Source organism: Orussus abietinus, unplaced genomic scaffold, assembly GCF_000612105.2.
Source record: "Orussus abietinus isolate OABI.00-Male unplaced genomic scaffold, Oabi_2.0 scaffold42, whole genome shotgun sequence".
NCBI classification, from domain to species: Eukaryota; Metazoa; Arthropoda; class Insecta; order Hymenoptera; family Orussidae; genus Orussus; species Orussus abietinus.
The window spans coordinates 627,530-654,272 of NW_019394787.1; the positions used below are offsets into that span (position 1 = coordinate 627,530).

At 52.2% G+C, this 26,743-nt stretch overlaps 1 protein-coding gene across 7 annotated transcripts in view; it reads left to right on the top strand.

The window, feature by feature from the left end:
- LOC105697253 (transcriptional-regulating factor 1) overlaps window positions 1-26,743 on the top strand; it is a 263,174-nt gene that overhangs the window by 145,774 nt on the left and 90,657 nt on the right. For all 7 annotated transcript variants that reach the window (XM_012420399.1, XM_012420401.1, XM_012420405.1 and 4 more), the window contains one exon: window positions 14,480-14,741. In XM_012420399.1, coding sequence (XP_012275822.1) covers window positions 14,480-14,741 — 262 coding nt within the window. The remainder of the gene's footprint in view (window positions 1-14,479; window positions 14,742-26,743) is intronic.

The following is a 26,743-nucleotide window of genomic DNA, read 5'->3' on the forward strand; positions in this document are numbered from 1 at the left end:
GCTGCGGAAAAGGACGCGGCGAGAGCCAAGCGGTCCTGAAGGGGCGGGGAAAGTCCCGGGCGGAAAAATAACGCCGGGCAAAGAAAAGCGGGCTCCGGAGGCGAAAGTTGGACTCGTATTTCAGTTTCGGGCGGGACTTTTCGACGCCCCGACGCTCCTCCGTCGTCGCGCCGCCTTGTTTACGCCACTCGGTGGCGTGGACCGCTGTATTTTCGCCATTTCCATTCCTTCGACCGGAGCACTTGGGAGAAAAACACGGGGAGCGTGGCGAACGGATGGGGTGGCTTCCGGGACGAGGGTTGCCAGCGTCGCGATGAAATATACGCGCCGGCTGAGAGTTGCCAGCTTTGTCGGCCCGCCGCCATCTTTGAACCCCTGTCGATCGCTAGAATCCTAGAAAACTTCTCCTATACACGTTATCTTCCCCGAACGAACCGAATTGACGATCGCAAAATGCTTCGGCTCTCTCGACCTGGTCGCGCAAAACCCACGTCGACCCTCGTCCGTGCAGACTTTCCAAGATGGCGGCCGGCGGCCATCTTGGTACCGCAGACGCGCGGTCGCATTTTGCGACGCCACCGCTTCCGCGACTCTCCACGGCGACAGCGTGGAAATGTCGGGAGACCCGGCACTCCTCGTTGCCCCTTTCCTCTTTCGGGGGTATTTCCCACCCCCTACCCCCAACCCGCGCATAAATCCGGCGAATTAGTTGACCCGAATTTCCTTGCGCGGCGCGTGCGGCGGTCGGACCCCGGTTGGTCGGAAAAATGGCCGAGGTAAACGAGGGTCTCGGGTCGAGAGCGGTCCGGTCGGAACGGAAAGCGCGGATTACCCGCTAGCCCGCCACCGGGAGCGGGGGCTGGGGGCGGAGAGTTATCCGCAGGAGTTTCACCGGGCTTTTCGCCGGTTAAGCGCAAACCATCGCGGCCCTAATGGACGTTAACCGCAGCGGCGAACTTTCGTTCCTGGGAAATCGTCGGCGAGCCGAGATGGCGCGGAATCGCGCGCCCACCGGAAACGCTGCGGCTTGTCCGCACTTTTCACCCCGCGGCGCGGCTTTCCCTAATTAATTAGGAGTCGTTAAGGCGACCGCGGTCATCGCCGCGAGTTCCCCCCCCCCCTCTGATTTTTCGCGACGCTGCGGAATTTCGGGATTCTCAACCCTTGCGCCACGAATTTTGAGAAATTCGGGGAAACTGCCGCAAACGGGGCAGCCAGCGGAAGCCGAGGGCGGAAGGGCGAAGGATCACGGTCTCGAGTGCCGGCGAAGGGGATGCGGCGGGCCGAGGGTATAAGCAGCTTTTGAGGTGGAGATGCCCGCCACCCCCGATTCTTCTCGTCTTCTACACGGTTAAAAAAATTGTGCGAATTTTATAACATTTCTGATGGAAGTTTTATTCCGACATTGCATACTAATTTTATTACATAGTTTCAAAGAATATGTACAACATGTGTTATAAATTTAGTACACACGTATGCAATAGAATTATAAAGAAAAGTAATTGCTTTATAATAATTTTAGAGGACACATTTACAAAATTATAAAATAGTACCGTACAATTGAAAACTCATCTCAGAAAATCGTAACATAATGTTATAGGATTGTAAATTTATTTAGAAGTTTGCAACAAAATGTATACTAATTCACTTTTAAGGCGTCAAATTAATAATTGTATTACAAGCTTATGTACTAAAAGCGTATGAATTTTATGAATTTCTTTTAACAGCGTACCCTTCCGCCGATTCGCGAAACGCCGATTCTCGTGGTAATGTTTACCGCGCGATCGTTCCGCCACTCCACATCGCGGAACCACCCCTTCTGCCGACACTCACGGTCGAATTTCTGCTATAACGCGATATTTAGATCGCCGTTATTACCTCTCCATGCTATAAGACGCCGAATGGCGTAAGCCGTTCCAAGATGGCGGGAAAGATCCAGAAGCTTCGGGGGAAAGTCGCGGGCATTAATGCCTCCCCTTGTTGGCCGCGAGGAACAACCCCGGCGGAGGCGAGCCGTATAAATCGCGGGGGCGTCGGGACGCGGATCGCGAAACGACGCGGTTGTTTCTTCGCCGAGGAAATTGCAAAACTGAATTAATTAGTCGTGATGCCGGAACGACGGAACCTCCCTCGCCGACGCCGGGGGAGGAGGATTTAAGGTTTTTAAGGGGCCGGTGCTCTCCTCGGGAAGCGCGATGCCGCCCCCGACCTCGTTTCCCTCGTCTCATTGAATATGCCACAATTACTGGGGCATACACATCGGGATGCCGGCTATAACCGAAGTATGCCCCACAATTACCGCGGCATTACATCCCCGAGTGCTCGGCCGATGGCGACCCGCAATTTCCCCCCTCGGACCTCCTCGACACATCGCAGTTTCATTAATATTTAACGAAACTTCTATCTTTAAGGTGATACGAAAGGGTATATATAATATTATATTATACAGATAGAAGTTTCGTTAAATATTAATATAAATAAATAACTATATATATATCGAAACGTAAATATATTTATAAATCATTTCTCCAAACTGGGTGCACGGAATCAATTGAAACTTTAACACGTGATTGTGAAGGTCCCAAAAAAGGTCTCCAAACTCACGAAATTTCATTTCTTGGAGAAAATTACTTTTTCTCGTTCTTATCACGGATAAACATATTCTTTTTTTTTCTTTTTCTTTTTTTCTCGGTAAACGATATTTAGCGAGTTTCATATGTGTGACACTTTCATGACACCTTGACCCGACAACGCGTGCCACGCTCCCTCGGGAGGATAAATCGATGGTTTTCGATTTTTCTCGAATTCCCCGGAATTTGCACATTTTTCCTCTGAATTCCGGGGGCGCGACTTTCGGGCCGTTAACGCGCGCTCTCATCGATCAATGGCCATTACTCCGGGCCGTGCATACTGGAACGAGTTGATGGATCTTATCGCAGGGCGACACTTTTTCCTCGTTTCGTAGGGGCGCGAAACCCGCTCGGCTCGGCTCGGCTCGGCTCCGCATAGGCGAATTCGCCGGATTCGGGGGATGGTCCGCGGAAATGGATGAAACTGCGCGAGGGGTCGCAATTCGCGATCGATCAATACCCCCCCCCCCCCCCCCCTAGCTCCCGTTCGACGAGTCCGATGAATTTAACATGTTTTCATGACCCCGAGAAAATGATATGCCGGTGTTTTGCATTTCGTATTACGCCCTGGGACACCGAATTAATTCCGCTCCGTGGGGACGACTGTCTGCGGCGAAGAGGCCGCGGGGGTGAAACCCTGAACAGCCCCATAACCTCAAAAAAGAGAGAGTAACGTCTGTTTAGAATTTCGTTTACTCTCGATTTTTTTGACTTCAATCTGTTTTCCACTTGCACTTGGCGCGCGACGCGCCGCAGGGTCTCCGCGCGGCGCGTCACAAAGGAGACGCTTCCTGATATTCGTTGCATATTTAACGAGGTGTCTCCTCAGCGGGCGGGGCTCGTTAATAATTTCTCGAAAGTTCTGAAATTCCTCCCGGGCGCGGCGTCTGCTTTAACCGCGACGGCCCCGCAGTAAATCCCCGGCGTTCGGCGTTTACGAGCCGACGGAAACGCCGGAAGAATTTCCCGAGCATACGGGGGGGCCCCCCCAAAGAGCGTTTATCAGGGGGCACGATTTTCTGTTTCTTGCCGAGTCGAGCTGATATTCTGGCGCTTCCGGGAAAGTGGAACTCACCGCTACCGGGCGAAAGTGGAACTCCTAGAGTTGGCTATCCACCGTCTAGGGAAGTTCCGATAACCCGCGCCAACTCGTTCGACCTATCGGGGAAACTCCCCCGTGGAGCGAACCCGTTGGCGAAATTTCTCCCGGGAGGGCCGCGAGAGGCGAGGAAAAGGAACGCGAGAAGAAAGGAGAGGGGGTGTGCTCGAAACAGAAGGATGAAAGGGAGAAAACGGCGGAATAAAAACCGGGGAGAAAGAGAGACGCAAGGGAGAGAATGAAAGAGATTCACGGTGGCCATTATTCCTCGAGCGTGACGCGGGCTTTCTCTCTTTCTCGGTGCGTCTCTGCCGGCCGCCATTTTTCTTTGCCTCCGTCCAACGGAGCTTAAACCGTCGTTAATGCCGCTGGCCCCTAACTAAATGAAAAGCATAATCCTCGTTGTTTCGCCCGACGTTTCTGTCCGAGGTAATGGCATCTTTCTCTTAACCGCGCGATCCTCGCGGTTACTTATCGCTGGAAAGTTAAACCAAACCCGACCGAGGGAAAGGGACGGGGGAAGTAAAGAAATAGGGAAATAGAGGAACGGAAGAATCCCGAAGAGGGAAAAGACGGGAGAGATTCACGGGCGCCATTATTCCATGAGAGTGACGCTCTTCTCCCTTTCTATCTCCCCCCAACTCTCTCTGCATCTCTCTAGGCCGCCATTTCTCTTTAACTCCGCGCAACGGAGCCTAAGTCCTCGTCGTTACCGATATCCCGTAACGAAATGAAAAGGAGAACCCTTTTGTCTGTCGGCGGGCGAGGCTTTTTGCATCGCCTGACGTTTCGTCATAAGCCGATAACGTTGACGATGACGACCGCCACCCACCACCCACCGATCCAGGGCCGAACGTTTGCTGCGACATTCCGCCCTCTCGAAATCTCAAATTCCCATTCGCCGTCGCGTCCCCGTCGGCCGTTACGACGACGTCGGGCCCGGCGATGGCCGGTGCTCGTCGTTAAAACGTTCTTCGGCCCTCGTCGAGCTTTGTAACGGGCGTTTTATGTCAGGTGGACGAACGAATTCTTGCCGGGTGTCACCTCGCCGGCTATCCGGCGCGAGAGCCCTCCGCGGAAACGAGTCCGCCATCTTCCCGAAGAAGAGCCTCGTTAGGGCGACGAAGCTGCTGAAAAGTCTCCGCCGGGAAACCGGAAATCCGGGGAAGTCGTCCCGGAAAGTGGAATAATTGACGCAATCTCCGTGATAAGTCCTCTCGCGCCAGTTTTCGCTTTTCTAGCCCCGTCAAGATCCGGCCGAGGGAAGGGAGCCGAAAATTGGCGGAGGGCGCTATCAGGGAGTTTTCCCCGGTCCCAAGTTCCCCGATAGTTTGGCCCCTCGGCAAACGAGAACGCAACTGGATAATTATTGGTAACTACTAACTGGTAAAGTCTCGGGGGCTCCTGGGAAGCGGTGGGGGTGGTAAAGCGCTCGAGCGCAAATTAAGTATGGCGCGGCGTACGGTAATTTATGACGGTAATATAATATGACCTGTTTACCGTTAAGCCGTTATTAGCGAGCACGCCGTTTCGCAGTTGGCGCGCTTTATGCGCGCGACAACGTCGCCCCTTCCTGCGGAAACTTTGCCGTTTAACGGATGCACCGGGGTGGGGTTGTTTGCGCCCGTTTTCGAGAACCGCCCCCGAAGAAGCGACGACGCCTCGGCTTTTTGGCCCCGACCGCAGGGAATTTTACAAACTCTCCAGGATTTTAGAATTTCAGAATTTCCGGGAATTTAACAAATCGCGAGACGATCTCGTCCTCGAAATGCAACTCGACCTGTTTATCGTTAATCCGCCATTACTGAATTCGCTGAATACGCGTTCGCAGACGCGAGGAAAGTTCCCCGTTTAACGGCCGGCATCTCGCGGGGATATCGAAAATTTCTGAAAGCGCCCGAAGATGCGAAGTTTGACGACGATCCGATTTCCGAGCACGGATGAGTGGAACCGTCGGGGGAATTTCAAGGATTTCTAGGGGGAGAAGTTTAACGACTACCCGGAAGTTAAGCGCGAGAGTGAAACGGGGGTGGGGAACTAGTTTTACGAAATTAGGGTGATTTCCGCGGACGCATGATTCGGGAAGGCGAAGGAACCGTTTCCTGGGAGGAGATTCGGAAATTTCGTGAATTTCCAAAGGGACCGATAACTTCATCCTTTTTCTAACTTTTCCCCCGAGAAAGTTGGAGTCGCGCCGTAGGTGGCTGCCCGAGCTTACTCAGGGGATGCCGTAAATGGAAATTTCGGAAAAACTTTTCCGAGTCGCTTTCCCAGGGCGACGCCGTCCCATCAATCCGGGGATCGACGTCGAGAGCTCTCGAAAGCTTCGATCCTCCCTCGAAGCTCGAAGCTCGGTTCATCCTCCGTCATCGCCGCGTCATTTCCTAGACCGCGGTCCCAAATCCGAAGAAGCTCTCGAAAAACGTGCGGAGAGCCGTTGGGAACGAAAAAAAAAAAAAGAAGCGGGAGAAAAGGAAGAGGTCGAGGAAAAGCACGACGGGCTTTCCGAGGAGTAATCCTTATCCCGGAGCTTTCTCGGGAAATCTCGACGAGGACCGTGGAAAGTTCGCCACGCGGCCTAGAGCAGCCCGCGATTATCCGGCTTGCGGGGCCCAAAAAAGCTCCCCTCGATCGGCGTCCCCGGAAGACGCGAGTTACTCGCCATTATCTAATTGTGAGAGCTTTATATCTCCGGGGAAAGAGGGCGGAGGAGCGAACTTTGCGGAGGAGGTTTAAGCTCGTGCTACTTTTCCGGGGCTTTCAAAGTGATTAGGTACGCGGAACCCTTTTTTGCTTTCCCGCCCTCCGCGCCCTCGCAATGGGGTCTTCTTCCCTTCCCGTCCCAACCCCCTTAACACCGCCCGAACTCAACCCTTTCCCCCTTTTGTGCGACCAACGCCGATTCCTATGAGTGTTCCGCGAGAGCGACCGACCGCGATAATACTCCGCCGATATTCAATCGAACAGAGTTGTTTGTATCCGCGAATTCATCTGGCGGATAGAGCGGCACTCTGCCGCCTCGATAACCCGGGTCCGATAGTGTCGTGTCCGACTGCCGGAAGGCCCGGTTCCGCGCCGATTCCGCCCCGGTTCTGCGTCGAAGCTATCGAAAATTCAGGAGGGTCTTTCCAAAGTATATCTGGAAAGAGGGGTAGTCGAGAAATTGGGGATTTGAGAATCTTTCGATTTTTTGAAAGTTTGGCTTTCCTATAAGATGGCGAGTTCCGCGTCGGTTCCGCGTCGAAATGTAGAGTGGCCCTTTTCAACGTATTTCTGGCAAAAGAGGTAGTCGAGAAATTGGGGATTTGAGAATCTTTCGATTTTTTGAAAGTTTGGCTTTCCTATAAAATGGCGAGTTCCGCGCCGATTCCGCGTCGGTTCCGCGTCGAAATGCAGAGTGGCCCTTTTCAACGTATTTCTGGAAAAAAGAGGTAGTCGAGAAATTGGGGATTTGAGAATCTTTCGATTTTTTGAAAGTTTGGCATTCCTATGGGATGGCGAGTTCCGCGTCGAAGCTATCGATAATGCAGGGGGGCCGTTCCAATGTATATATAGAAAAGAAGGTAGACGAGAAATTGGGGATCTGAGAATTTTTCGATTTTTTAGAAGTTTCGTCTTTCGCTAAGATGGTCGGTTAAGCCAGGATCGATCTCGTTTTCCGTTGGGCCGCCTCGCAACGAGTCGGACGCGAGTCCAGGGGAAACGACGCCGGCCAATCCCGCGACCCCGTCCACGGAGGTGGAATTAATTCCGGACTCGGCCAGGCTTTCGTGGCGGCAAGTTCAAACCGACCACACCTCTCGTCGGCCAGTAACTTTTCGCGGTCGATGTCCGGCATCCTGGCCACGTTCCACTTAGCGCGCCCCGACGCCGTTCAACAATGTTCGTTAGCTTAGAACTTCGTCCTAACGGGCGGGAACGGTGCGTCCTGCAATCCTCTCATCCCTGACGACGATCGGCTCCCGATCGATATCGACTCCAGGGAAACCTTTCTCCTTTCCTCCCCCCTAAAAGAAGAATAAATTCGTTTCCGGAAATCTTGAACGAGAAAGCATCGAAGTCCCCGCCAGGATGTTCGGACAATTGTATACTACCACGCCATCTCTTATTATAAACAATATAATTATAAGAAGAATATTAAATGATTAAAAACGTTAAAAATGTCGATGGGTCACCACCGTGGAAATAAATTCCTCGGAAACGCCGCACCGTCGGAGCGTTTCGTTCTCGGGAATAAACCCGAGAAAAATTTCCGCTACGGGGGAAGGAAGCGGCCCAGGTCGTCGAAGGCATTCCGGGAAAGCGTAGAATTTTGCACCCGGTATGCAAATTGAGAGGGTGGCCCGGCGGGTTTTTAAAATACTGTCGGCCGGGCTTGTTTTTGGCCGGGGACGTCTCAATTAAGTTCCTCTCGTCTCGGATGCATAACGAGTGCTCGTTAATAATTCATAAACTTTGGAAAGCACACCCACACGGAGACCGGCACGGCCGGGGGATTAAAAAGTGAGGGTGCTCGCGGGAAGACGCGCGATAATTCAATTTTTCAAGGCTTAGCCCCTCTCTGGCCTCAACCCTCTTCCCGCGGGGCGCGAGAATGTGATGGATCGCTTCTTGGGGCTGCAATTCCTTTTTATCCCCGACACGCACCCACCAGGAAAGGGTGTCGCCCTATCGCGTGCCCTTATTCCCTCGCGCGAGTGCAGCGCACGTGTGAGCTTTCTTCAAGGGAAGAAAAAAAAGAAATGAAAAACCTCCTCTTCGAACTCCCCCCGAAAACCGGCAAATTTCGAGATTCCATTACTCTCAGATTTTTCAGGGAGGTCAAATAAACCCTCTTAACGGGGCCGTCCTCAAAATTGAAAAAACCCTTCCATACAATTTCCAAGAGGCGCCGAGCTGCAGATTCCAAGTTTCTAGGAGCAGGATCAATTTTCCCGTCTCCTCCGGGATTTTCTCCCATTTTTGGAAATTCGAGAGAAAGGACCCATTGGTAAACAAGATTGTTTACAGGAGCCGTGAATCACCGGAAAGGGGAAAGGATTGGTAATGGCGATTCGAGAGAGCTGTTGGACACTTTTTGGAGCGTCGCTTTCGAAAAAGCGCTCTCGCAGCGTCAGAGAAGCCGAAAAAGGGCGGGCAAAACATGAGGAGAGCCGAAAGCTCGGCCCGAGTGACGAGACTCGGCTTCGATGCAATCGGGCCCGAGCAATAAAGCATTTTTCAAACGGCGCAAAATACGGGGGAGGCAGGGGGCGGTACCGAATTCGCGTGGGGGGAGGAAACGGGGGAACGCTCCGATGAATTATTGTTGCAAAACAGCGAATCTCCCCGTCGGCCGTTTCGAGTCCTGCCGAATTCATTGTCCGAGGGATGCAGCCCCTCCGACTTTGTATGTCGGTCGCGGCCGCCTTTTTGTTTTCCGCCCCTCCCCCGGTTTTTTTCCGCCCGCCCGGAGAGCGTTTCCGCTAAACGATTTGTCGTCCGCTCGGACTTTCCGGCTCGGCGATCCGTCCGGTTTCGGAATTTCCTTTGTCGCCGAAATTCGCGATTCGAGACGCGCCGCGAGATTTTTCTATTTTTTTCTTTCACCCCCACGTTTCGCGAGACCATTTATTTCGACGGATTTTAATACGTCACGACGCTTCTTCCGGTTCTCTCGAGTCCCCTTTTTCGCATCGTCGGGCTTTCGGGAGATTTCGGAAATCCGGCATTTCTGGGATCACAACCGCGGGGTCGCGCAATTACGCGACCGCCATTCCCTCCCTCGACTCGGTAAGCCAGTTTCGTCATTACCGTCCGGTTTTATTAGCTTTGACAATTAATCGATCGATCGCTCGTCCGAACGTAAATATGCAAATCAATGTTTATTATTTTTGGAGCGCCGCCTCGGGTACCGCCGACCATTTTCAATTAGCGTCCCTCCGCTCTTCCGCTTTGTCATCGATGAGTTTGTCCCCCCGGATTTTTTAACTGATATGCAAATTTTAACTAAAAAGGAGAAGAAAACAAAACATTACCGGATGACCCAAAAATCCTCCATCCTAAGCGTGGGAATTAAAACACCTCTTCTATTGCTTACTCGTTCTGGAGGAAGAAAAATAAAAAATATAGATCTCATCAAAAATCTCTCGTATTCCAAGTCACAATTTTTTTTATCTTCATTGAATACGTCCTGCTTCACCGTTAAACATCTCGTGGAGCTTACCTCGAATGTTTCCACTCTCGTATTTAATTTTTTTCGAACGCACAAAGGACCCGACATTTCCGAGAGAGGCTGTACTTTGCGCAGGTCGATCCTGCTTATGGAAGAGGGGCGCGATGCGTGCACCCGAGGCCGATGGAAGGATTCCGCGGGAAAGAGTCCCGTACTTTAATGAATTGGGTCCATTACGTTCGAACGAGCGCGATGACGTAAAATCTGATTCAGGAGGAAAGTCCGCTACCTTTTACGGCGTCCGTATACGTCGCTGGGACCGTAAAATGATTCCCCGAGCCGCGCCGAGTCACCGGCTTTACTGCGGGATTACGATCCGACGAGCCATTTTGTTTTCCCGATATATAAATAACGCCGCATTGCCTCGGCCCTCCTGTAATAAGCCCAATAACGGTCAACGACTGGCCATTATTGTCGTCGTTACCCCTGGAATCGCCGTTGCGACGCAACGGAGTCAAGTTTCGACCGGCCGGTCGAAAACCGACGAATGAAACTAAAAAAAGAAACGGCGTTTAATCCTTTCGGAGACGCCTTCGTTAGCGGAGCAGCCATTAGGGGCGCTCGAAACGATCGCGATCGACTCGTCCTTTGAGCTTCGGATTTTTTTTGTTTGCCCGCGGGTCCGAATTCCCGCGAGAAGAGGGAAAATTGAAGGGCGACGCGACGAGCCGTTTTTTTTCTTTGCACCCATCGATCGCCGATTGTCGTCAATGGTCGTAAGAGACAACGGAAAAGCGGCTCGGAGAGGCGCCTCTTTTTCCGGGGAAATTAGGAGGTGTCCGCGAGCGGCCATTGGTCGACTCTCGTGCAAAGAGAGGCGCCTTTATCGAGAGAGCTCTCGCCCCGAGGGCTGTTCTTTCATTTCTCACGTAATTACGGGGATGGAAAGCGAGGGGAGGGGCGAAAATATCGGCCCCTTTTACCCGATACGACTGCGCCCGCCTCTCCCTCTTCCGCTCCTCTCGAAATATATTAAATAACGTCGCGGGATCTTTTTCGAAAGTATATCTGGACGAGAAACGAAGTAAAATATAGAAAATCGTCGCGGAGGAGGATATCTCCCGTCGGCGTTTATTTCCCTGTCGGCTCCCTTCCGAACTCGAAATCGGTTCTTCATGACGTTTCTATGGGGGTTGCATAAAAGCGCGTTATGGTAATGCACGTGCGCCTTATGATGCAGCTTCGGAGCCCTCTACCGCATTTTCTTCTTGCTGCACAAACATCGCTAATATATCCGCCGGAGCGTCTCCGCATTTCAGGATTGCTCCATCCTCCCTCTAGGATACTTTCCCTCCTCCAGAAGACTCTTTTACCGCCGACAACACCCCACTTCGTAACACCGGTAGGGAGTATTTTCGAAATTTATATTTCCATTTTGCCGCTCCCGAGGATCCCCTTTTTTGGGCTATCTTCCGACACTCTTAACGAAGTCCGTGGACACCGGTGAACCTGGAAAGTGTTTTCGAGAATTTTTACGAGAAACGAAATTCTTTCCCAATTTTTTGGATCTTCGCGAGGTCGAAAGTCGCGAGCACGAAGTAACCCCTTCCGAGGAGTCGCGCGTCTTTTCGGATTTTGTTTACCAGGGGCGTATCTTTTTCAACCACCCGGCATAAAATCGAACGGCGGTGGAAACGACACCGTGAGGTGCCGGGGCGAGGGGGAGGGTCCTGCAAAATACTGGGAGGAAAAAAGAAGTGTCCCGAGAAGGGACGCTAAATCCCGCCCGGCAGCGGCTAGGAAAAAGTTATTACTAATTCCAGGAACGCGTAAATAAATGGCGAAAAGCCGCGTTTACACGGGGTGGTTTGCCCTGGAAATTCAGGGGCGCATCGGGGATGCCCCTCGTAAAGCCGTGTACACAGGCAAGTTTGCGAGCCGAGACGAAAGCGCGCGATTTCGCCGGTTTTAACGAAGTTCCCTTGAAAACCGACTCGGACGGGCAAACCCGATCCTACGAATTTAATATTGCATATTACTTGCCCCTCCCTCAATTTCCCTCCCGCTCGCCCAGCTTTTGAGATCTTCACCGACGACGAGTCCGACCTTAAACAAATCCGCTTTACCGTCCCGTGTAAACTGGGCTGCAAATGGATGTCACAGTCCGGGGGGTTTATGCCTCGATTTAGCTGCAGTCAGAAAACGAGTTCTACCGGATTAAAAAGTTCCACGTCCCGGGGATTTTAGGTAAATGATAAAGAACGTCACTGGCCGGGACGCACGTCCTCGACGAGAGGCGTAAAAAATAATCCCCCGACTCGGAGGAACTCGACTTCCTAATGCATTCGCCTCTCGTTCGCGTCGGGATTCTCAGGCGGAGTTCATCGTAAAATAAAAAGAAAAACAACGCCGGGACAGCTGCCGCGGACAATTCGCTCGAAGTTCGCAACTGCTCTCGGCAGGGGGACTCGAAAAAAAAAAGAGCTCGAATTATACCGGGCATAATGAGACTCGCGATGGGTAGGCTTGACGAAATCGACCCTTTTCTGCCGCTTTAAACCTCGCTCAAAAATACGTCCAATTTTCGCGGATTTTTTGCGTTAAAACTCCCGAAATCCGGGAGAAGCACCCGTTGATCGTCCTCTACGCTTCCCCCACTCCGCGCCGTCCGCGGGTGGTGGTGGGGGAAAGCTCGATGCGAGAAGCAACTATCTCCGCGCTTCCTTCACTTTAGAGCAGCCTTTCGTCGAGAATGGTCATTTTCCATCCTCGGGGCTCATCGGCGACATTCACGTACACATCTCCGCCAGCTTCCGTCGAAGGAGTCCATCCAAGATGTCATCGCGGACATCTCGAAAAGACCGTAACCCAGGGCCCTCCAGCAAAGATTATTATCATTGGCCGATCGTTAAGTCGTCGCAGTTAGAATTACGCCATCGGACGGAACGGCTGCCGGCCCTGTAAACGGGATTACACAGTTCAGGCCGGCTTTCATTGCGCTCTCTCTCTCTCTTTCTCTTCCTCCCGGTCCCTGTAATTTACAGGGAGGCGGGAGTGAGGGACGACCCGGTGCTTTACGATACTATCGCGCTTGCTAGTGACCATTTCCTGCCGCTAACGAACATCGAGCCGAACGTACCTAGCTCTCTATCGGCGCGAAAGATCGCTGCCCTCCTCCCTGAACTTCGGAAAATTCCGTTTAACACGTCGAGGGGCGATTCGCCGACCTGCGGTATCGCCGACTGCGGTTTCCCGACGCGACTCCGCCCGGAAACGCGTCCGGCGGCTTTCGATTACTACTTGTCGCTTCGCAAAAAGGAAAAAAAAAAAGAAAAAGAAAAGAAAGAAATGTGTAAAAGCAGTTTTCATGAACTAGGCGATATAGTCTCGCTCCCTCTCTGTCTCCCTCCCCCGGCGATTCAACGCGGCGAAAGCAGCATCGATAATCCCACGTGTCGATTCGCGGCGGGTCCCGGTCGGTAAAGCAGCGAGGGCAGGTGCCTTTTACAGCCGGCTCTCTATCGGCGTGCACTTTTCTATAAATGCACTCGGGCCCTGGTCCTGGGTGAGGCAGGGACGCGCGCCTATTCAGGGACGGGTCATGCGCCACGCTCGGGAGGCCATTACGAAAATGACCATTAAAATAAATTACTCTCATCGGCGCCGGCTGGACCGCTCCCGATACTACCCTACGTGACGCGGAAATACTCCGACGTACGTATCAATTCCCGTAAATAACGGGGCCCCGTCCGTGCAGCTTCCGATTCCGCCCTTGCAGCTGCGCGCCGAAGACTCTTTCGCGCCGACTTTGCAGAATGGGGGAGGAAAGGAGGCGCCATATCTTTCGGATTTCTTTCCTTAAGCGCGAATAGGGGTTGTGCACGGAATATCATATCCTCCCAGTCAGGCATTTTTTATCCAGCCTTAAATAGCCCTATCGATCAGGCCGCTCCCCAGCATTGAATTTCGAGCGAAGCTCCATCTCGACGTTTCCCAGATCCGGAGGAACACTTTGGCTTTGCATCTTCCCTCCGGCCCGTAATCCCGAATATATATATATCCGTCCCTTATATCTGCACATTTCTGCAAGCTTTCGGAAAATTCCGGGAGGCGACGGAATCGAGTCACGCTCCGGGTACATTTATCCCCTCCCTAGGGAAGGGAGGGAGGGGGAGGCGGAACTTTTTGACATCGGGGATTCCGCAAAAAAGCAAAAGCCCATATTCCGCGGACTTCCGATATATATCCCGACGTTCCAAAAGCGATCCCTCAGCTTTAGTCAGTGGCGAAGTTAGAGGATTTAAGGGACTCACCGGGGGAGAAAAGCCCGTTTTTTCAGGCGCTTCGAGAATCCTCGAAACCGAGGTAATGCTCATCGTGAACCCGGGAAAGAATCCTATACTCCGGAGTGAATGTCGCCATGTAATTCTTGTTTGAACTCAATAGGAAACCGATCACCGAGATCCGAGGAGTCGGCGAGGTGGGTGACGCGCGGAAAGGGACCGCGGCGGTTTATCGCGTTCTTGGCGCGGGACTCGACCCGGTCGGAGTGCCTGGCCGAAGTTTAACCCCCTACGTGATCCTTTGGTTTTGCAGGGTCCGGTCGGGGAGGTGGGCGGCGTCCGGCTGCCGTTGCAGTCGCTGCATGGATACGGATCCGTGTTCATGTACTCCGCCTCGACGAGTCCTGGTGGCGGAGGCGGCGGAGGCGGTGGAGGCGGCGGAGGCGAGGTGACCCTCCGCCTCCGCGAACCCGAGGACATTCCCGAGGAGGTGCTCGCTCGCCTCGAGGACACCGCCACCCTCTCCATTTCCCTCCAAGGCGACGCGGTCCTGAGGTTAGGGGCGGCTGGCACAGGTAAATCTCAATGGATGTACCTTTCACTTGACCGGAACCTCGCCCGACGAAGCGTCCCATCTCGACCCGGAACCGGGGACCAGGAAGGTGCCCCGACGTCCAAGATCCGGAGACTTGCGATCTCCCTAAATCTTTCAACTACGCCCATTCAAATCCACGATTATTGCCCTCTCCTCTTAGATGCGACCGGAACGATTGTCACGGACGACCGTGAGAACTTTCGGCACGGTGCTCTCTCTCTTTCTCTCTTTCTCTCTCTCTCTCTCTCTTACGTTACGTGATTTTCATCATTTCCTCGGATTTCAGGGGCGAGTCGCGGAATTCCACTCGGCGATAAATAATTAGCTCGCGCGCGATGCATACATTCCCCCGGCCCACCCTCTGCGCCCGGATTTATTATAATGGGGATCATCCCCCGTATTTTTCGGATCGCAATTAATTCTCGCTACTTCGAAGCGTCCGCGGCTCAGCCGATTAGGCGCGATTTATTCCCGACTAACCCGATTTCGCGGTTCCACCCCCCGGTTTTTACGGATAGCTCCGCCCCGGCGATGCATAATGCGCGGCCGGGAAGCTTGCGAATTTCGGGACGCTCCTCGAATCGGATTTCCGCCCTTAAATCGCGGTATTTAAATTTCCAGGAATTCTGGAATTACGGGATCGGGCTCGAATCCCGGATCGCTCGCCGTTACAACGCGAGGCGATCCTCGTTACTCCGTGCCCCGGGTTAAACAAACATTTGCCAGTATTGCGATCCGATATGGCTATTTCATGGATACCGTGAAGTGGGGCGCAGTCAAAACCGGAACGAAGAGAAAAAAAAGAAAAATGTGAAAAAATATCCCCGTTTGCCCGGCCGCGTTTATTTATCTTCTGCAAACGTAACCGCGATTGCGAACTCCTTTCAATAATACCGCCGAGAGAGCGGGGCAGAGTAAAAATTTGGAAAATTCGAGTAATCCGACGAAAAACAAGGTAAACTGCGACGAGGTCGAAAAATCCCGGAGGATTTGACGAAACGACGACGACCGATCGACGGCGCTCTTTGGCGTTCCCATCTCTCCGAGATCCGTCTCCTCCGTTCTGCGAGTTCCTTCTGAGAAATCGCAGTGCTTGGGGAGTTTGCAAGGACACATGGGCTCCCATTTGGGAATTCATGCATCACATTTATGTCGCCCCATCGAGCCAATACCCCGTCCCCTTGCGCACCTGACTGATACGCGACACATTTTCCGGATCCTCGATACGTCATGAATTATTTATCCAAGATCTCTCGGAATAAGAAATCCGCGAAAAAGAAAAAAATGAAAGAAAGAGGTCCCAGCCGATCGTTAACTCGTGCCACGGCCGAAAATGCGATACTTCCCGGTAGGAATTACTTGGACGAGTGCACCGATGTGCGCGTACACCGTCGAGTAAATCCGCAATGTGGTTCGGTCGAAACAAACGACGGGAATGATTGCGCGAGCTTCATTCGGAATTGATACAGCCCCTCATAATAGCTCGATGAAAATTTTATGCCCCGGCAATGCTGACCGGGAAATAATACATGGCTGGGGGTGTGTTTGCACCCGTGACGGCCATTTGCGTTTATTTCGCTGCATAATGTGCAACTTTAAATGGGGGCAGGGGCGGACCGGTGTTTCCCTATCCCGAAGTTTATCGCCCAAAGAGTCCGTCCTCGACCTAGGGTAAAGTTGGGGAGAGGGGAGGGGCAGTTAAACGGTATTACGCGAAGACGTGTAAAAGTTACTAATTTCACCCTGCGTCTCCTTCAACCCCTCCTACGAGTTCAGTCAGGATACCAGGTACTTCCCTGTGGGGGGTGCGCAACCCCGTTTGATGTATGCGCCGAGCGAGTGCAAGTATACGTGTACACGTGGATTTCAGATGCATGAAATCCGCCATGTTAAGGACACAATTTCACGGGCATTACGTACGAGAAAGTGGAGCGCCGACGTCGGGGGTGCCTTTGCGTTTACGTTCCCCGTCTTAACGTTACCCCTCGAGGAGCGACGTCGACGTCGTCGTCTCGGCAGCGATTCCTGCCTCGCGCACATCTCTGGCCCCTTCCCTCCACCCCGATACGAGCAAGTGCTCGTCTTACTCTTATTACGGCCCCGACATTAACTTCGCGACGATTCCGCGTACTCGCTCACCGCGGCCGAGATAAACCCCGCGTTTTATCCCCGGACCCCCCGCAGGGATGCTTGCCGCCTCCTCCTCTATTCTCTGCCTCGGTTCAGGGTAATACCTCGGTTGCTTGCAAATCTGCCATTCCGTAAATAAACAAACGGATGAAATACGAAAAATTATGGGAAGAATAATTTGAAATCCTTCGATAATCATTTCACGATTATATACACTGAGGGAAAAGAATTAATTGAACCAAAGAAATATTTTGTTAATCCGAAGAGATCGTTCGACTCGGGTAAACACGAATGAATTGGAACGCAACTTTTCTTCAGAAAGGGGAACATATATACATTCGAGTTTATTTAATTGGAATAATTACTCCTTGAATCAAGAAAATCTTACTTCGGTTCAAGGAATTTTTCTTCTCGGTATACGAGGATCCGTTATTACAGGGGTCGTGGCGTGGATAAATATTTCTTGGGCGGCGCGAACGGGCGCAATAATCGGCGGAAACATCGAAACGCGTGTAACGCCGCGATAATACCATTAAACCATGTCGGGATAAAAAGGAGAAGCGAGAAGGGAGGCAAGAAGGGGCGAAACTGGAGGCAATCCACGGCAGGGCAATAAGTCTGAAATATGCCGGCATTATATCCCGGGGGGGCGGCCATTGGGAAAAAAGCGCGAAGGGGTGTTCGCGGTCGAGAGGGACTCGCATATGCGTTGCGAATTTTCGGGAGAATTTCCCAGTAACACCCGGCCGAGGATAACAGGGGCTGGGCAAATGGCGAGAAAGAATATATAACGCCGGGAAGGTTTACGGGGGTGCAATTCCGGTTACAACTGCGCCGGGAACTTAAATCGCTGGGGCGAGGGCCATGCAAAACTTAGTCGGCCCTGCAGAATCCTTACGAGCGGCGACGATAAGGTTATACGAGGAGAATCGTTCCTTGTCGCGTTACCGCACTCCGCGGCGGCGTGGAGATAGTCAAGGGAAAAGAGAAGCTTGCAAGACGTACTTTCCTCGTCCCCCTCTTATCCGTCCGCCTTCTGGACGTTTCCGGATCAGCGTCGGTCAAGCTTAGGTAATTTAACGCAACGGCCCCGGAAAGAGTCGATCGAGTGCACCCGCAATCCGCTTACGTCAATTAGAAATGAGGAACTTCGAGGGATCAGCCGCTCTGCTGGGCGCCGCCATTTTGAACCCCGCTCTCCACCGCGGTAGTCAAGCCAGCGAGTACTACGCAAGTCACGGCGTCATCCGCTCCGCGGCGCCGTCGAGTTTGATCGTAACAAAACGCGCGATTTATCTCGAAAATTCGATAGAATTATTATTAAGAGCCCTCGACGATTCACGATAGAGATATTGAACGATAACTGCGCCCAAAAACACGCGATTTGGAGGCCCAGGGGGGGTGGGTCCACACGTGGCAATTTATTCCGGGAAATTGCAGTCGCAGGTGAATCTGGCAGGAGTCGCCCGAACCAGGTGCACCTGGCGTTCGCAAGAAACTTTCCGTCTTATTTTTCTTCCGGAGCACCTCGTGGCGCCGTCCTCGCGGAACCACCGCCGACGGAGGGGAGGCGACCGGCAAAAAGCGGACGGGGGAAAACGGGCGGAAGGTGTCGGGGCCATCCTCGAGCGAGCACGAAGCGAGCCCAATGGCGGCTTCGTTAAAGCCATTCGGTTTTAACTTGGCGGCAAGCGGTAATTCCGACACCGGACCCGGGCGAACTTGGTTTCCAGGGTGCAGCTGCGGACGTTCCGCCATTTGTTCGACGAGGCGGAAGGTCCCTGGGATGGGGATGCACGTTTTATTTCGGCACGTAGCCACGGTACGTTCCCTGTAGGATTGATCGTCCGGAAACTCGGTCTTTCTACTTTCTTTTCTTCCGCCCTCTTCCCTGACCCTCGGCGGCGACGCGGCCGTTCCGCCACATCAGGACGGAGGTCGGGCCGAGCCCGCCCCCGGAATCCGCCGAGTTAAGCCCGGATTACGATTTTTGGACGAGCGAATTTAGTCGGGCGCGCCGTTTCCGTCATGGTCCCTAGAGACGCCTCAAGATGGCGCCGTCGTCGGCGCGATCGAATTATGCACAGAGACCGAGTCAAAAGGACTCCGAGTCTGCGGCTGACAGCCCCTGAGTTATGACGTTTTCGACCCCGGCTCTCCCAGGGGGTTGCGAAGAGCGACCCTCCTCTTCGGGGTTAATCGCCCCGTCGATACCTGCAGATTCCTAACCTAAAAGCCATCTTTTATTCAGCGAGGGCTACCCTAAAAAGAAAAATCCTATATTTCGATTTTTCCCGATTCCTGGGCATCGCCCCAGTGCCATCTCCCTTCGAATACCCCTTTTTAAAACCACTTCGAATTTCCTAATCGCGAGATTGATATTTACCGTCGTATAAACAAGGAGAAACGAGGCGCGTCGTTACATCAATGCGACCGTCAATTGACGGGACGGTCGGGTTACAAATGGCGGAGGGCCGTGTAACGCATCCTGGTCAATGGACGTAACCGAGACGTCGGATCGCGAGCCAAGCACGATTGATATCGTTGTAATTAGAGATTTACCACGGCGTGGGAGGACGAGCGATTTGGAGCACGCGAAGCACTCCTCAAATTTAAATTGGATTATTTCAATGCCCGCGGCAACGGGCGCGCGGGGCGATTACCCCTAAAAGGTATACCCGGCCGAAATCCGGAGTTCCCTGGGAAAATAGATCGCATAATTGCGGGGGAGAATTACGACCTCGCGGAATTTCATTTCCGAGGCAAACCGACTTCCCCGCGCGCCTCCGCCGGCCAATCAAAGTTCGAACGATTCCGGGATTATTATCCTTTCTCCGATTGGCTTCGGTAAGGTAAACCTAATCGCTCGCGTCTTCGTTAGACTTCCTTCGCGCACGGGCGGCCCTCTCGTCCGGCCACGTGTTTGACTTTTCCCTCGACCGTGGCGGAACCCCCGCGCACCGGGATCTTCTACTACGCGTCCCTAGAGCCGGGAAATAATTAACGAAATGCCCGCTTGTGGCCGGGCCGCCATAAATCCCGGTGTTTTCCGAACAGTCGTCGGCCGGCGTTGGCACGGAGCTGCGTCGGGGCTTGAATTCATAATATCGGAACGGCGCTTCGGCCAATATGAGGTGGGCGGGTCGAGCGGGCAGCGCCGAATTATTGTGATACCGGGCGCGGACCGGCCACAGACGAAACCACGTAAATTATGAACGCCGTTTGACTTGATGCCAGCTACCGCCCCGAAAGCCCGCCATAAACCGGCGGCCGCGTCCTCGGCGAATAAATTTACGGCCAACGTTCCACCGCCGAAATACTTCGCGAGATAAAGAAACCGAATTTGTTTTTATACGTCGAAGTGGCGCGCAAAAGAGAAGTCTGGCTGGACGTGGGGTCAACACCTACGTCCACTCGATACGGGAGATGAAAATCGAAAAACCGATTTTCATTTCCCGTATCGAGTAGATCGACACACCGAGAGGAAAGATTACTTGACTGACACAAATATATATACATATATCGTTGACACGTATGTCGGTACCTGAATCATATATAATCGTAAAAAACAATTATTCCGTGGAGGAGAGAAATTAAATTGTTGGTTTAATCGAATTTTCTTTACTCTCCCTGACATTTCTTTCGGCGTATCTGATCGCAGGATTTCGTTGTAGCAATGCATATTTTCAACTTTTTTTTTCCCCCCCCTTCAATGCATCCACAGGGGATAAATGTGTCCTACTTGTCGCGGTATCGCGTTATCCGTGAGGTGGGAAGAGACAGGGCACCCGGGAGGTTCCCCACCTGGGGAAGATCCCCGGTTTTATGGGCGGTTTTAATTTCTTTCAGCCGATCGAGCCCGACGCGAGGAAAGTTCCGTGATAGGGAAATGGCCGCGGAGGGACGAGGAGGGAGGGAAAGTTTCAAGTTCCCGAGCGGGGACTCTCTCTCGAGATCGGTAGATAAATAGCTTAATGAGGGGAAAGTTTACAGGGCCGAGACGATAAATAACATTAAATCACAATTAAAGCGGCGGATCCAGAGGTTAGGGGGGGCAGAGGGGCTCCCTCTTTGTTCGGAAGTTCGATTCGAGGGTAAGCCGATTGCCGCTTCGTAGTCGCGACCCCCCTCCGATTCTCATAGCTGGTGTTGCCGGTGTTGCTGGTCGCCGGTAGCTGCCACCTCTCGGTATCTCGTAGCTCGTCGCGGGGGAAGTCGCCGGTGTGTTAGTAGTTGGCAAGTAGCGAGTTGTTGCCGAGGTGCCGGCGAAACTACCCGAAGTGGGCTCGCAAAGCTCGGGGAAATCCTCGGAGACTCGGGCTTGCGAAACTTGTACACTCGAGTGTGTCATATACATAATACAGGCTATGATGGGTCTTGAGTGCACAAGTTTTGAGAATCTACGCCCGGACCTTCCCTGCAAGGACGAGGAGGGACACAAACCCGAAAACCAGCCGAAAAAAATTCTTTTCCTCCCCTCAAAACACCCCGCGTCCCGTGGATTCGAATCCTCCGCGAGAGGGATCATGACACGAGTCCTTCACTCGGGAAATCATGTGGAAATCAGATAGAAAATCCCAGGCTGAAATCCCTGGAAATCTTTGGGAATCACCAAAACACTGTCACAATTTTAAGGCCGAACGTCCTTTGTTACCGAATCGCATTGTTATCTTTCATATGAAAATAAAGGCAATCGACTCTCAAAAAAGGAAATCGTTTTCACTGGTTTCTAAGTGAATCGCGTGTCTTCGAGCGCGATCGACGCGGCCGCCATCTTGGATGCAGGACTCCCGGACCTACTTCTGCAATTCCTTGCCGACTTGGACGGTTAATTATTCCCATTTCCTTTGAAGATAAGAGAAATCTTCGCGCGGTAATTTATGTGGAACGCGAAAACGTAACGAGGCCTCGGTAGGGTGCGGAGAAATTGCTTTGAGATCGGCGGAAAATTCGCCGCGGCGCTTTCTTGCATCGTTCCGGCCGAAATTAGTGGGGCACCTCGGCTTGGCACGGGCTTTTCCGAAAGCTTTGAGCTTAACGGGTCTCGTCGTTTGCAAGGTATCGCTGAAGTACCGCCCATCGATCCGTGCCTTTGTAAACTCGAGCAAAGATCGACTCGAAGTCCGGCCTTGTAGGTTTTCATTTCCCGAGTTTTCCGTCGCGATTCCCTGCTTCCCGGGCTTAAGCTGCACTTCCGTTTCACCCTCTTCTCTCCCTCCTCTCGACCCCCGAGCTTCTCTCGAGCTCAAAGTGCGTTCGAAGTCTGGCTCGGCAATTCCTTCCATGCGAACGCTTCATCCGAGGATATCGCGCGTTGCTTTTCCTTTCAGATGTTTTCCCGATTTTCCTTCGAAAAAGAGAGGGAGGATAAAGCCGGGGAGAATTAAGCCACTCCGAAGAAACTGCAGTGTTCCCTTCTGGGATTTATTTTCGAGTGGATTCCAGGCCGTCGTAATTTTTTCGCAATTTTTCTTGTATCCCTTTATAATTTTTTTCTCGTAAGTTTCTAAATCATTCCGCGCACTCTCTGTACCTCGCGAGGTATGAGTTTTACTTCCCGTTGCCCTTTATATTCCCCTGGAATCTCGGCACAGTGAAATAATAAAATCCGCCGAATACGACGTCTCAGGAGCGAGCTCCGTTTCCTCGGGATGCGTTCTCGAAAAGTGGCGGGCATCCCTAGGAAAAGGGATTCCTCCCGGTATCCCGGGGGAGGTTGTGCGCGGAAGTATTTCCCGACAAATTTCCCGAAAGATTACGGACCGGCGTTCCCGTCGAATCGTGCGGCCTGAATCCGCCTTGTTAGGGGTCGAACGTTTTCGAATTACTCCGGGGGTAATGTTAATCCGAAAATAATGATCTGTCCACGAGGAGCCCGCGGGAAGCCTGGGCTTTATCCCCCCCTCAAATGTCCCGGGGACACGCAAGAAATTATTTATCCGTCGAAGGTGCACGGCCATTTTATATATTAAAACACTCGCAGTGGCTTAAGCCCGTAATACTCTTCCAGGGCATCATGTCCTCCTCCGGGAAGCGGCTTAACGACGCTTCCCTTAAAATTTGTTAATATTACAACACCTATAGGATCAAGGTAACCGCGGGCACAGTTTTACCATACCTCGTTCCATATTCCACGTTTCATTTCATATATCCCATACATAATGGATTACGTAAAAGCACCTAAAACTGGGGGAAAAAAGGACAACAAAAAAAGTTCAGTTCTGACGGGTTTCGAACCCACACCATTCTGTGGCGCTCGCTTAATTCCAGGGCGCTTCTCGTTCGGATGCATCGTAGGGGGTGTCTCCTTAAAGGGGTTCCCGTTAACGCGGAAAATAATGAAAATTCACGGTTCCGGGAACGGGGGGCCTGGAACGGGTCGCAAACGGCTCTAAACGGGACTTTAGCTATTTCGAGTAACGACGTCTGAGACCGGTCGCTATTTACCGAGCAGATCTCCAGGGAGGGTCGGTACCGGTTGTTACCGGGGTGTGTGCCAACCCCGACGACGTGGTCGTCTCTCGATGGGGTTGGGTCGTTACGTGGGTTGGTACCATCTATATGGACACGTCCCCGTACGTTTGCCCCGCACAACCCCTCTCGCCTCGTGTTCCGTTTGGTGCCCACGTACGCTCTGTATCCACGCACGGTAAAACGGCCGAGGTGTGCACAGCACATATTTACTTCTGTTTTACCGCGATATTGGCATACAGTCGGGGATTCTAATACCCGGTGGCGGAATACGAGACGAACCCTTGCCACCAATCAGGATGGAATCTCTGGGCGACTCCTCGATCGCGTCTTCCGACATCCTGAAAACCTTTCTGGAAACTCTCCGCACTCGAAGCGAAGCAATCCTCAATTGAATCACCTCGGATAGAAATGCATGATCATCATATGATGAGGAAAATCGATTTACAGACCATTTCCATACCATTGGCTGCATGAAATATGTGTACACTGCCATTCTTCGATGGTTACCCCACGGACCTACTGCCCTCTACGGTCGCGCCGCGAACTAGGGAGGTTTGACATAAGTCGAAGTCGGCTGCGTGAAACTGGAATCCATTTTGAGGCACAAACAAAATGAACAGGCTTATTGGAATGTTTTCGTGATGCAGACGTTTATGTCATGTTGAATTTTATTTATAGCATTTTTTTTACAAAAACTAGAGTTGTTAAAAAAAAAAGACAAATTCTCAAATCGTGTAAATTTGGATTTTTCGACTCTAAAGGGTTCTCCGGAGTTAGGAAAATTCAGAGCCTCCCAGAACCGCAAAAACGGTGAATGGTGATTTTCGGAATTTCTTTATATATATTTTATTAACAGCTCTGGTTTAAAAAAAAAATGGCGCAAACAAAACTCAACATGGCACAAACGTGTACATCACAGAAACATTCCAATAAGCCTGTTAATTTTGTTTGTGCCTTAAACTGGATTCCAAGTTAATACAATCACGGAAGTCACAGTGGGATCTTCGGGATGCGCGGGGCGTTTGAATTTTGGCGTTATTAGAGTTTGCAATTTTTTCACCCCCGATCGGGCGGATTTATCGATCTTTGGCGCCGGAATTGATCTCGAAATACGAGGGCCGATCTTCCTTCCGAGTGGTACCCAGCTCCCGCTGGATATTAGTCGATCCAGGCGGCCGTGTCAATATTGGGAGCGGCGCGATGAAACGGTAGACTGCTGCCTATCCGTTTGCGCAATCTCGATATTGAAACCTGTCATCCGCGTATCCGCACGCGGGGCTACAACTTATATCTAACTTATATCTCGACAGGATCATTCGCTCCTTCCCGGGGAATCGATTTACCATCGATCCCGTCAGCCCGTCTTATCCCACGCCCCCACCCTCTCCCGCCCCCCGAAGCCCTAAATCTAGAGACGTCTCGGAGGGATGGCGAAATCCTTCGATGAGGGACGAACGGGTTACGGGAAGAGACAGGAATCGGGAGGATCGATGAGGGAGCTTCGGAAACGCGCCACCCCGAGAGAGAATACACCTCTTGGGGAGTACATACCTACGATATGTATATTCTTTTTCACCATGCCCGGGATAATTCGACAGGAAAAGTATAATACCACGTAGAGATATTTCGTGAAAATTCGCCGTAGGTACTGGCCCTCCACATTTTCGGGGGAACGTATTTTGAAAACAGAGGGGGAATTTTTCAGCCCTCTGGATTAGGGTCGGGCTGGCGTTGCGATGGGAAAACCAGGGCTGATATTAAACCGCTCGACCAAAAATGAACGTTGATTAAGAGCCTAACCCGTTCGGGGGTTAAAAAGGAAGGATGCGCTTTCAGCATTTTCCTGGGTGGCCGAGTTGCCCGTGTATGTAGATATTACCTGCATATATGCACCGAAACTCGGGTTTTTCACTCACACTCGTACGCGGCATTTGGCTTGGGCTCTAATGAAAATTTATGGGGTTCGATCGGGGTTGGAGCCACCCTGCTGCCTCCGTAGGCGACTCCACGTCGGGATGGCTCTCTTTTTCTTTTTTTCTTCCTTTTTTTGGGAACGCTCAAATTCGAGCGGAAGGGAGGAATGTATTTTTCACTCGGATCAAGATAAACGATCGTTTCGTCCTCGCCAGGGAGTAAGGCACTTCCGGCTCCTTGTACGGAATCCGTGATCGATCTAACTCGATACGCTCCGCGATGGCCGGTCGTGGGGCGAACTTCTTGGAGATTTATTTCATCGGATAGGTTTTACTGCATATACCCGGCTTCCATATTCCACGATTAAGAATCGAGGAAGGAAGTGGCTTAAATCGTTTTCAAGCCAGAGGATGATTTTCTCGAAAATCGGAAAGTTTTAAGCGTAATGACCCGTGCCACCGGCGAAACCGCACGCGCTGGAATGGAGGAACCAGGGAGCAGTTCCCAGAGTATTTCAGAACGGATTAATACCGAAGTCGTAATCGAATTCTGTCCGAAACTCATATCTCAAACTATTTCCGGCACTCGACGAGCGACTGTACTTTAATTTGCGACATGTGGCCATCGCGGCTCAAAGGGATACCTCGGCCGAGCTGGTTGGATTTAATTAATATCAGCCCCGTAGTTCAAAACCGCGCGGGCGTCGTCGCTAGTGAGCCGATGGTTAAAGGTGAACCTCGGTTTAGGTGCACCCTACAGGAGACGACATCCTCGTAACAGGAGACCTTAATAAGACATTACCGGAGGTGCTTGCTGGCGCGTCCGAAACCATTTATAAAATCGCTCGCCCGTACGTACACCGCCAATTACGTTTCCTCCCCCCAGAACGGCGATCCTCTCGCCAATTGTCGTGTACTTAGAGAGGCATACAAATTTTCCCCCCTTCCCCAGGGAGGAAATTCAATGTGTCGGCGGGGTAAATAAATAAAAAAGAGGGAAACGCCCCGGAGAATCCTAAGCAATCGCGCTTCCGGAAAGAAATGATCCGCTTTCCGGGCTCATCCGTTCTCACGTGAGCCTGCGGGGGATCCGCGGATCCTGGCACGCGGAATAGTCCTGGGGCACGCGAGGCACCCCCGGAGGGGTGCGTGTCGGGAATAATACATCACGGGGATGGTCCGGAGATGTGCCTAAGAATTTCCTCCTCGGCGCGGCGTCTGGGCCGCGATATGATTTCATCCCCTGGGAGCGGGTGGCCGAGGGAGCGTGGGAGGCCTTGTTGTTGTTGCGTTGTCGTTACCCCCGGGTGGTGGTCCAGGATGGGTGGGCTCAGACAAATTGGCCACTCGAACCCCCTAAGGGCGCGCATCCTTTACCGTCCGACTTCCACTTTGCCCCGCCACCCCCGGCCGGGGAACCTAATCCTCCAGGAGACGGAGCACGCTTAAGGGCGTCCCCGCAACG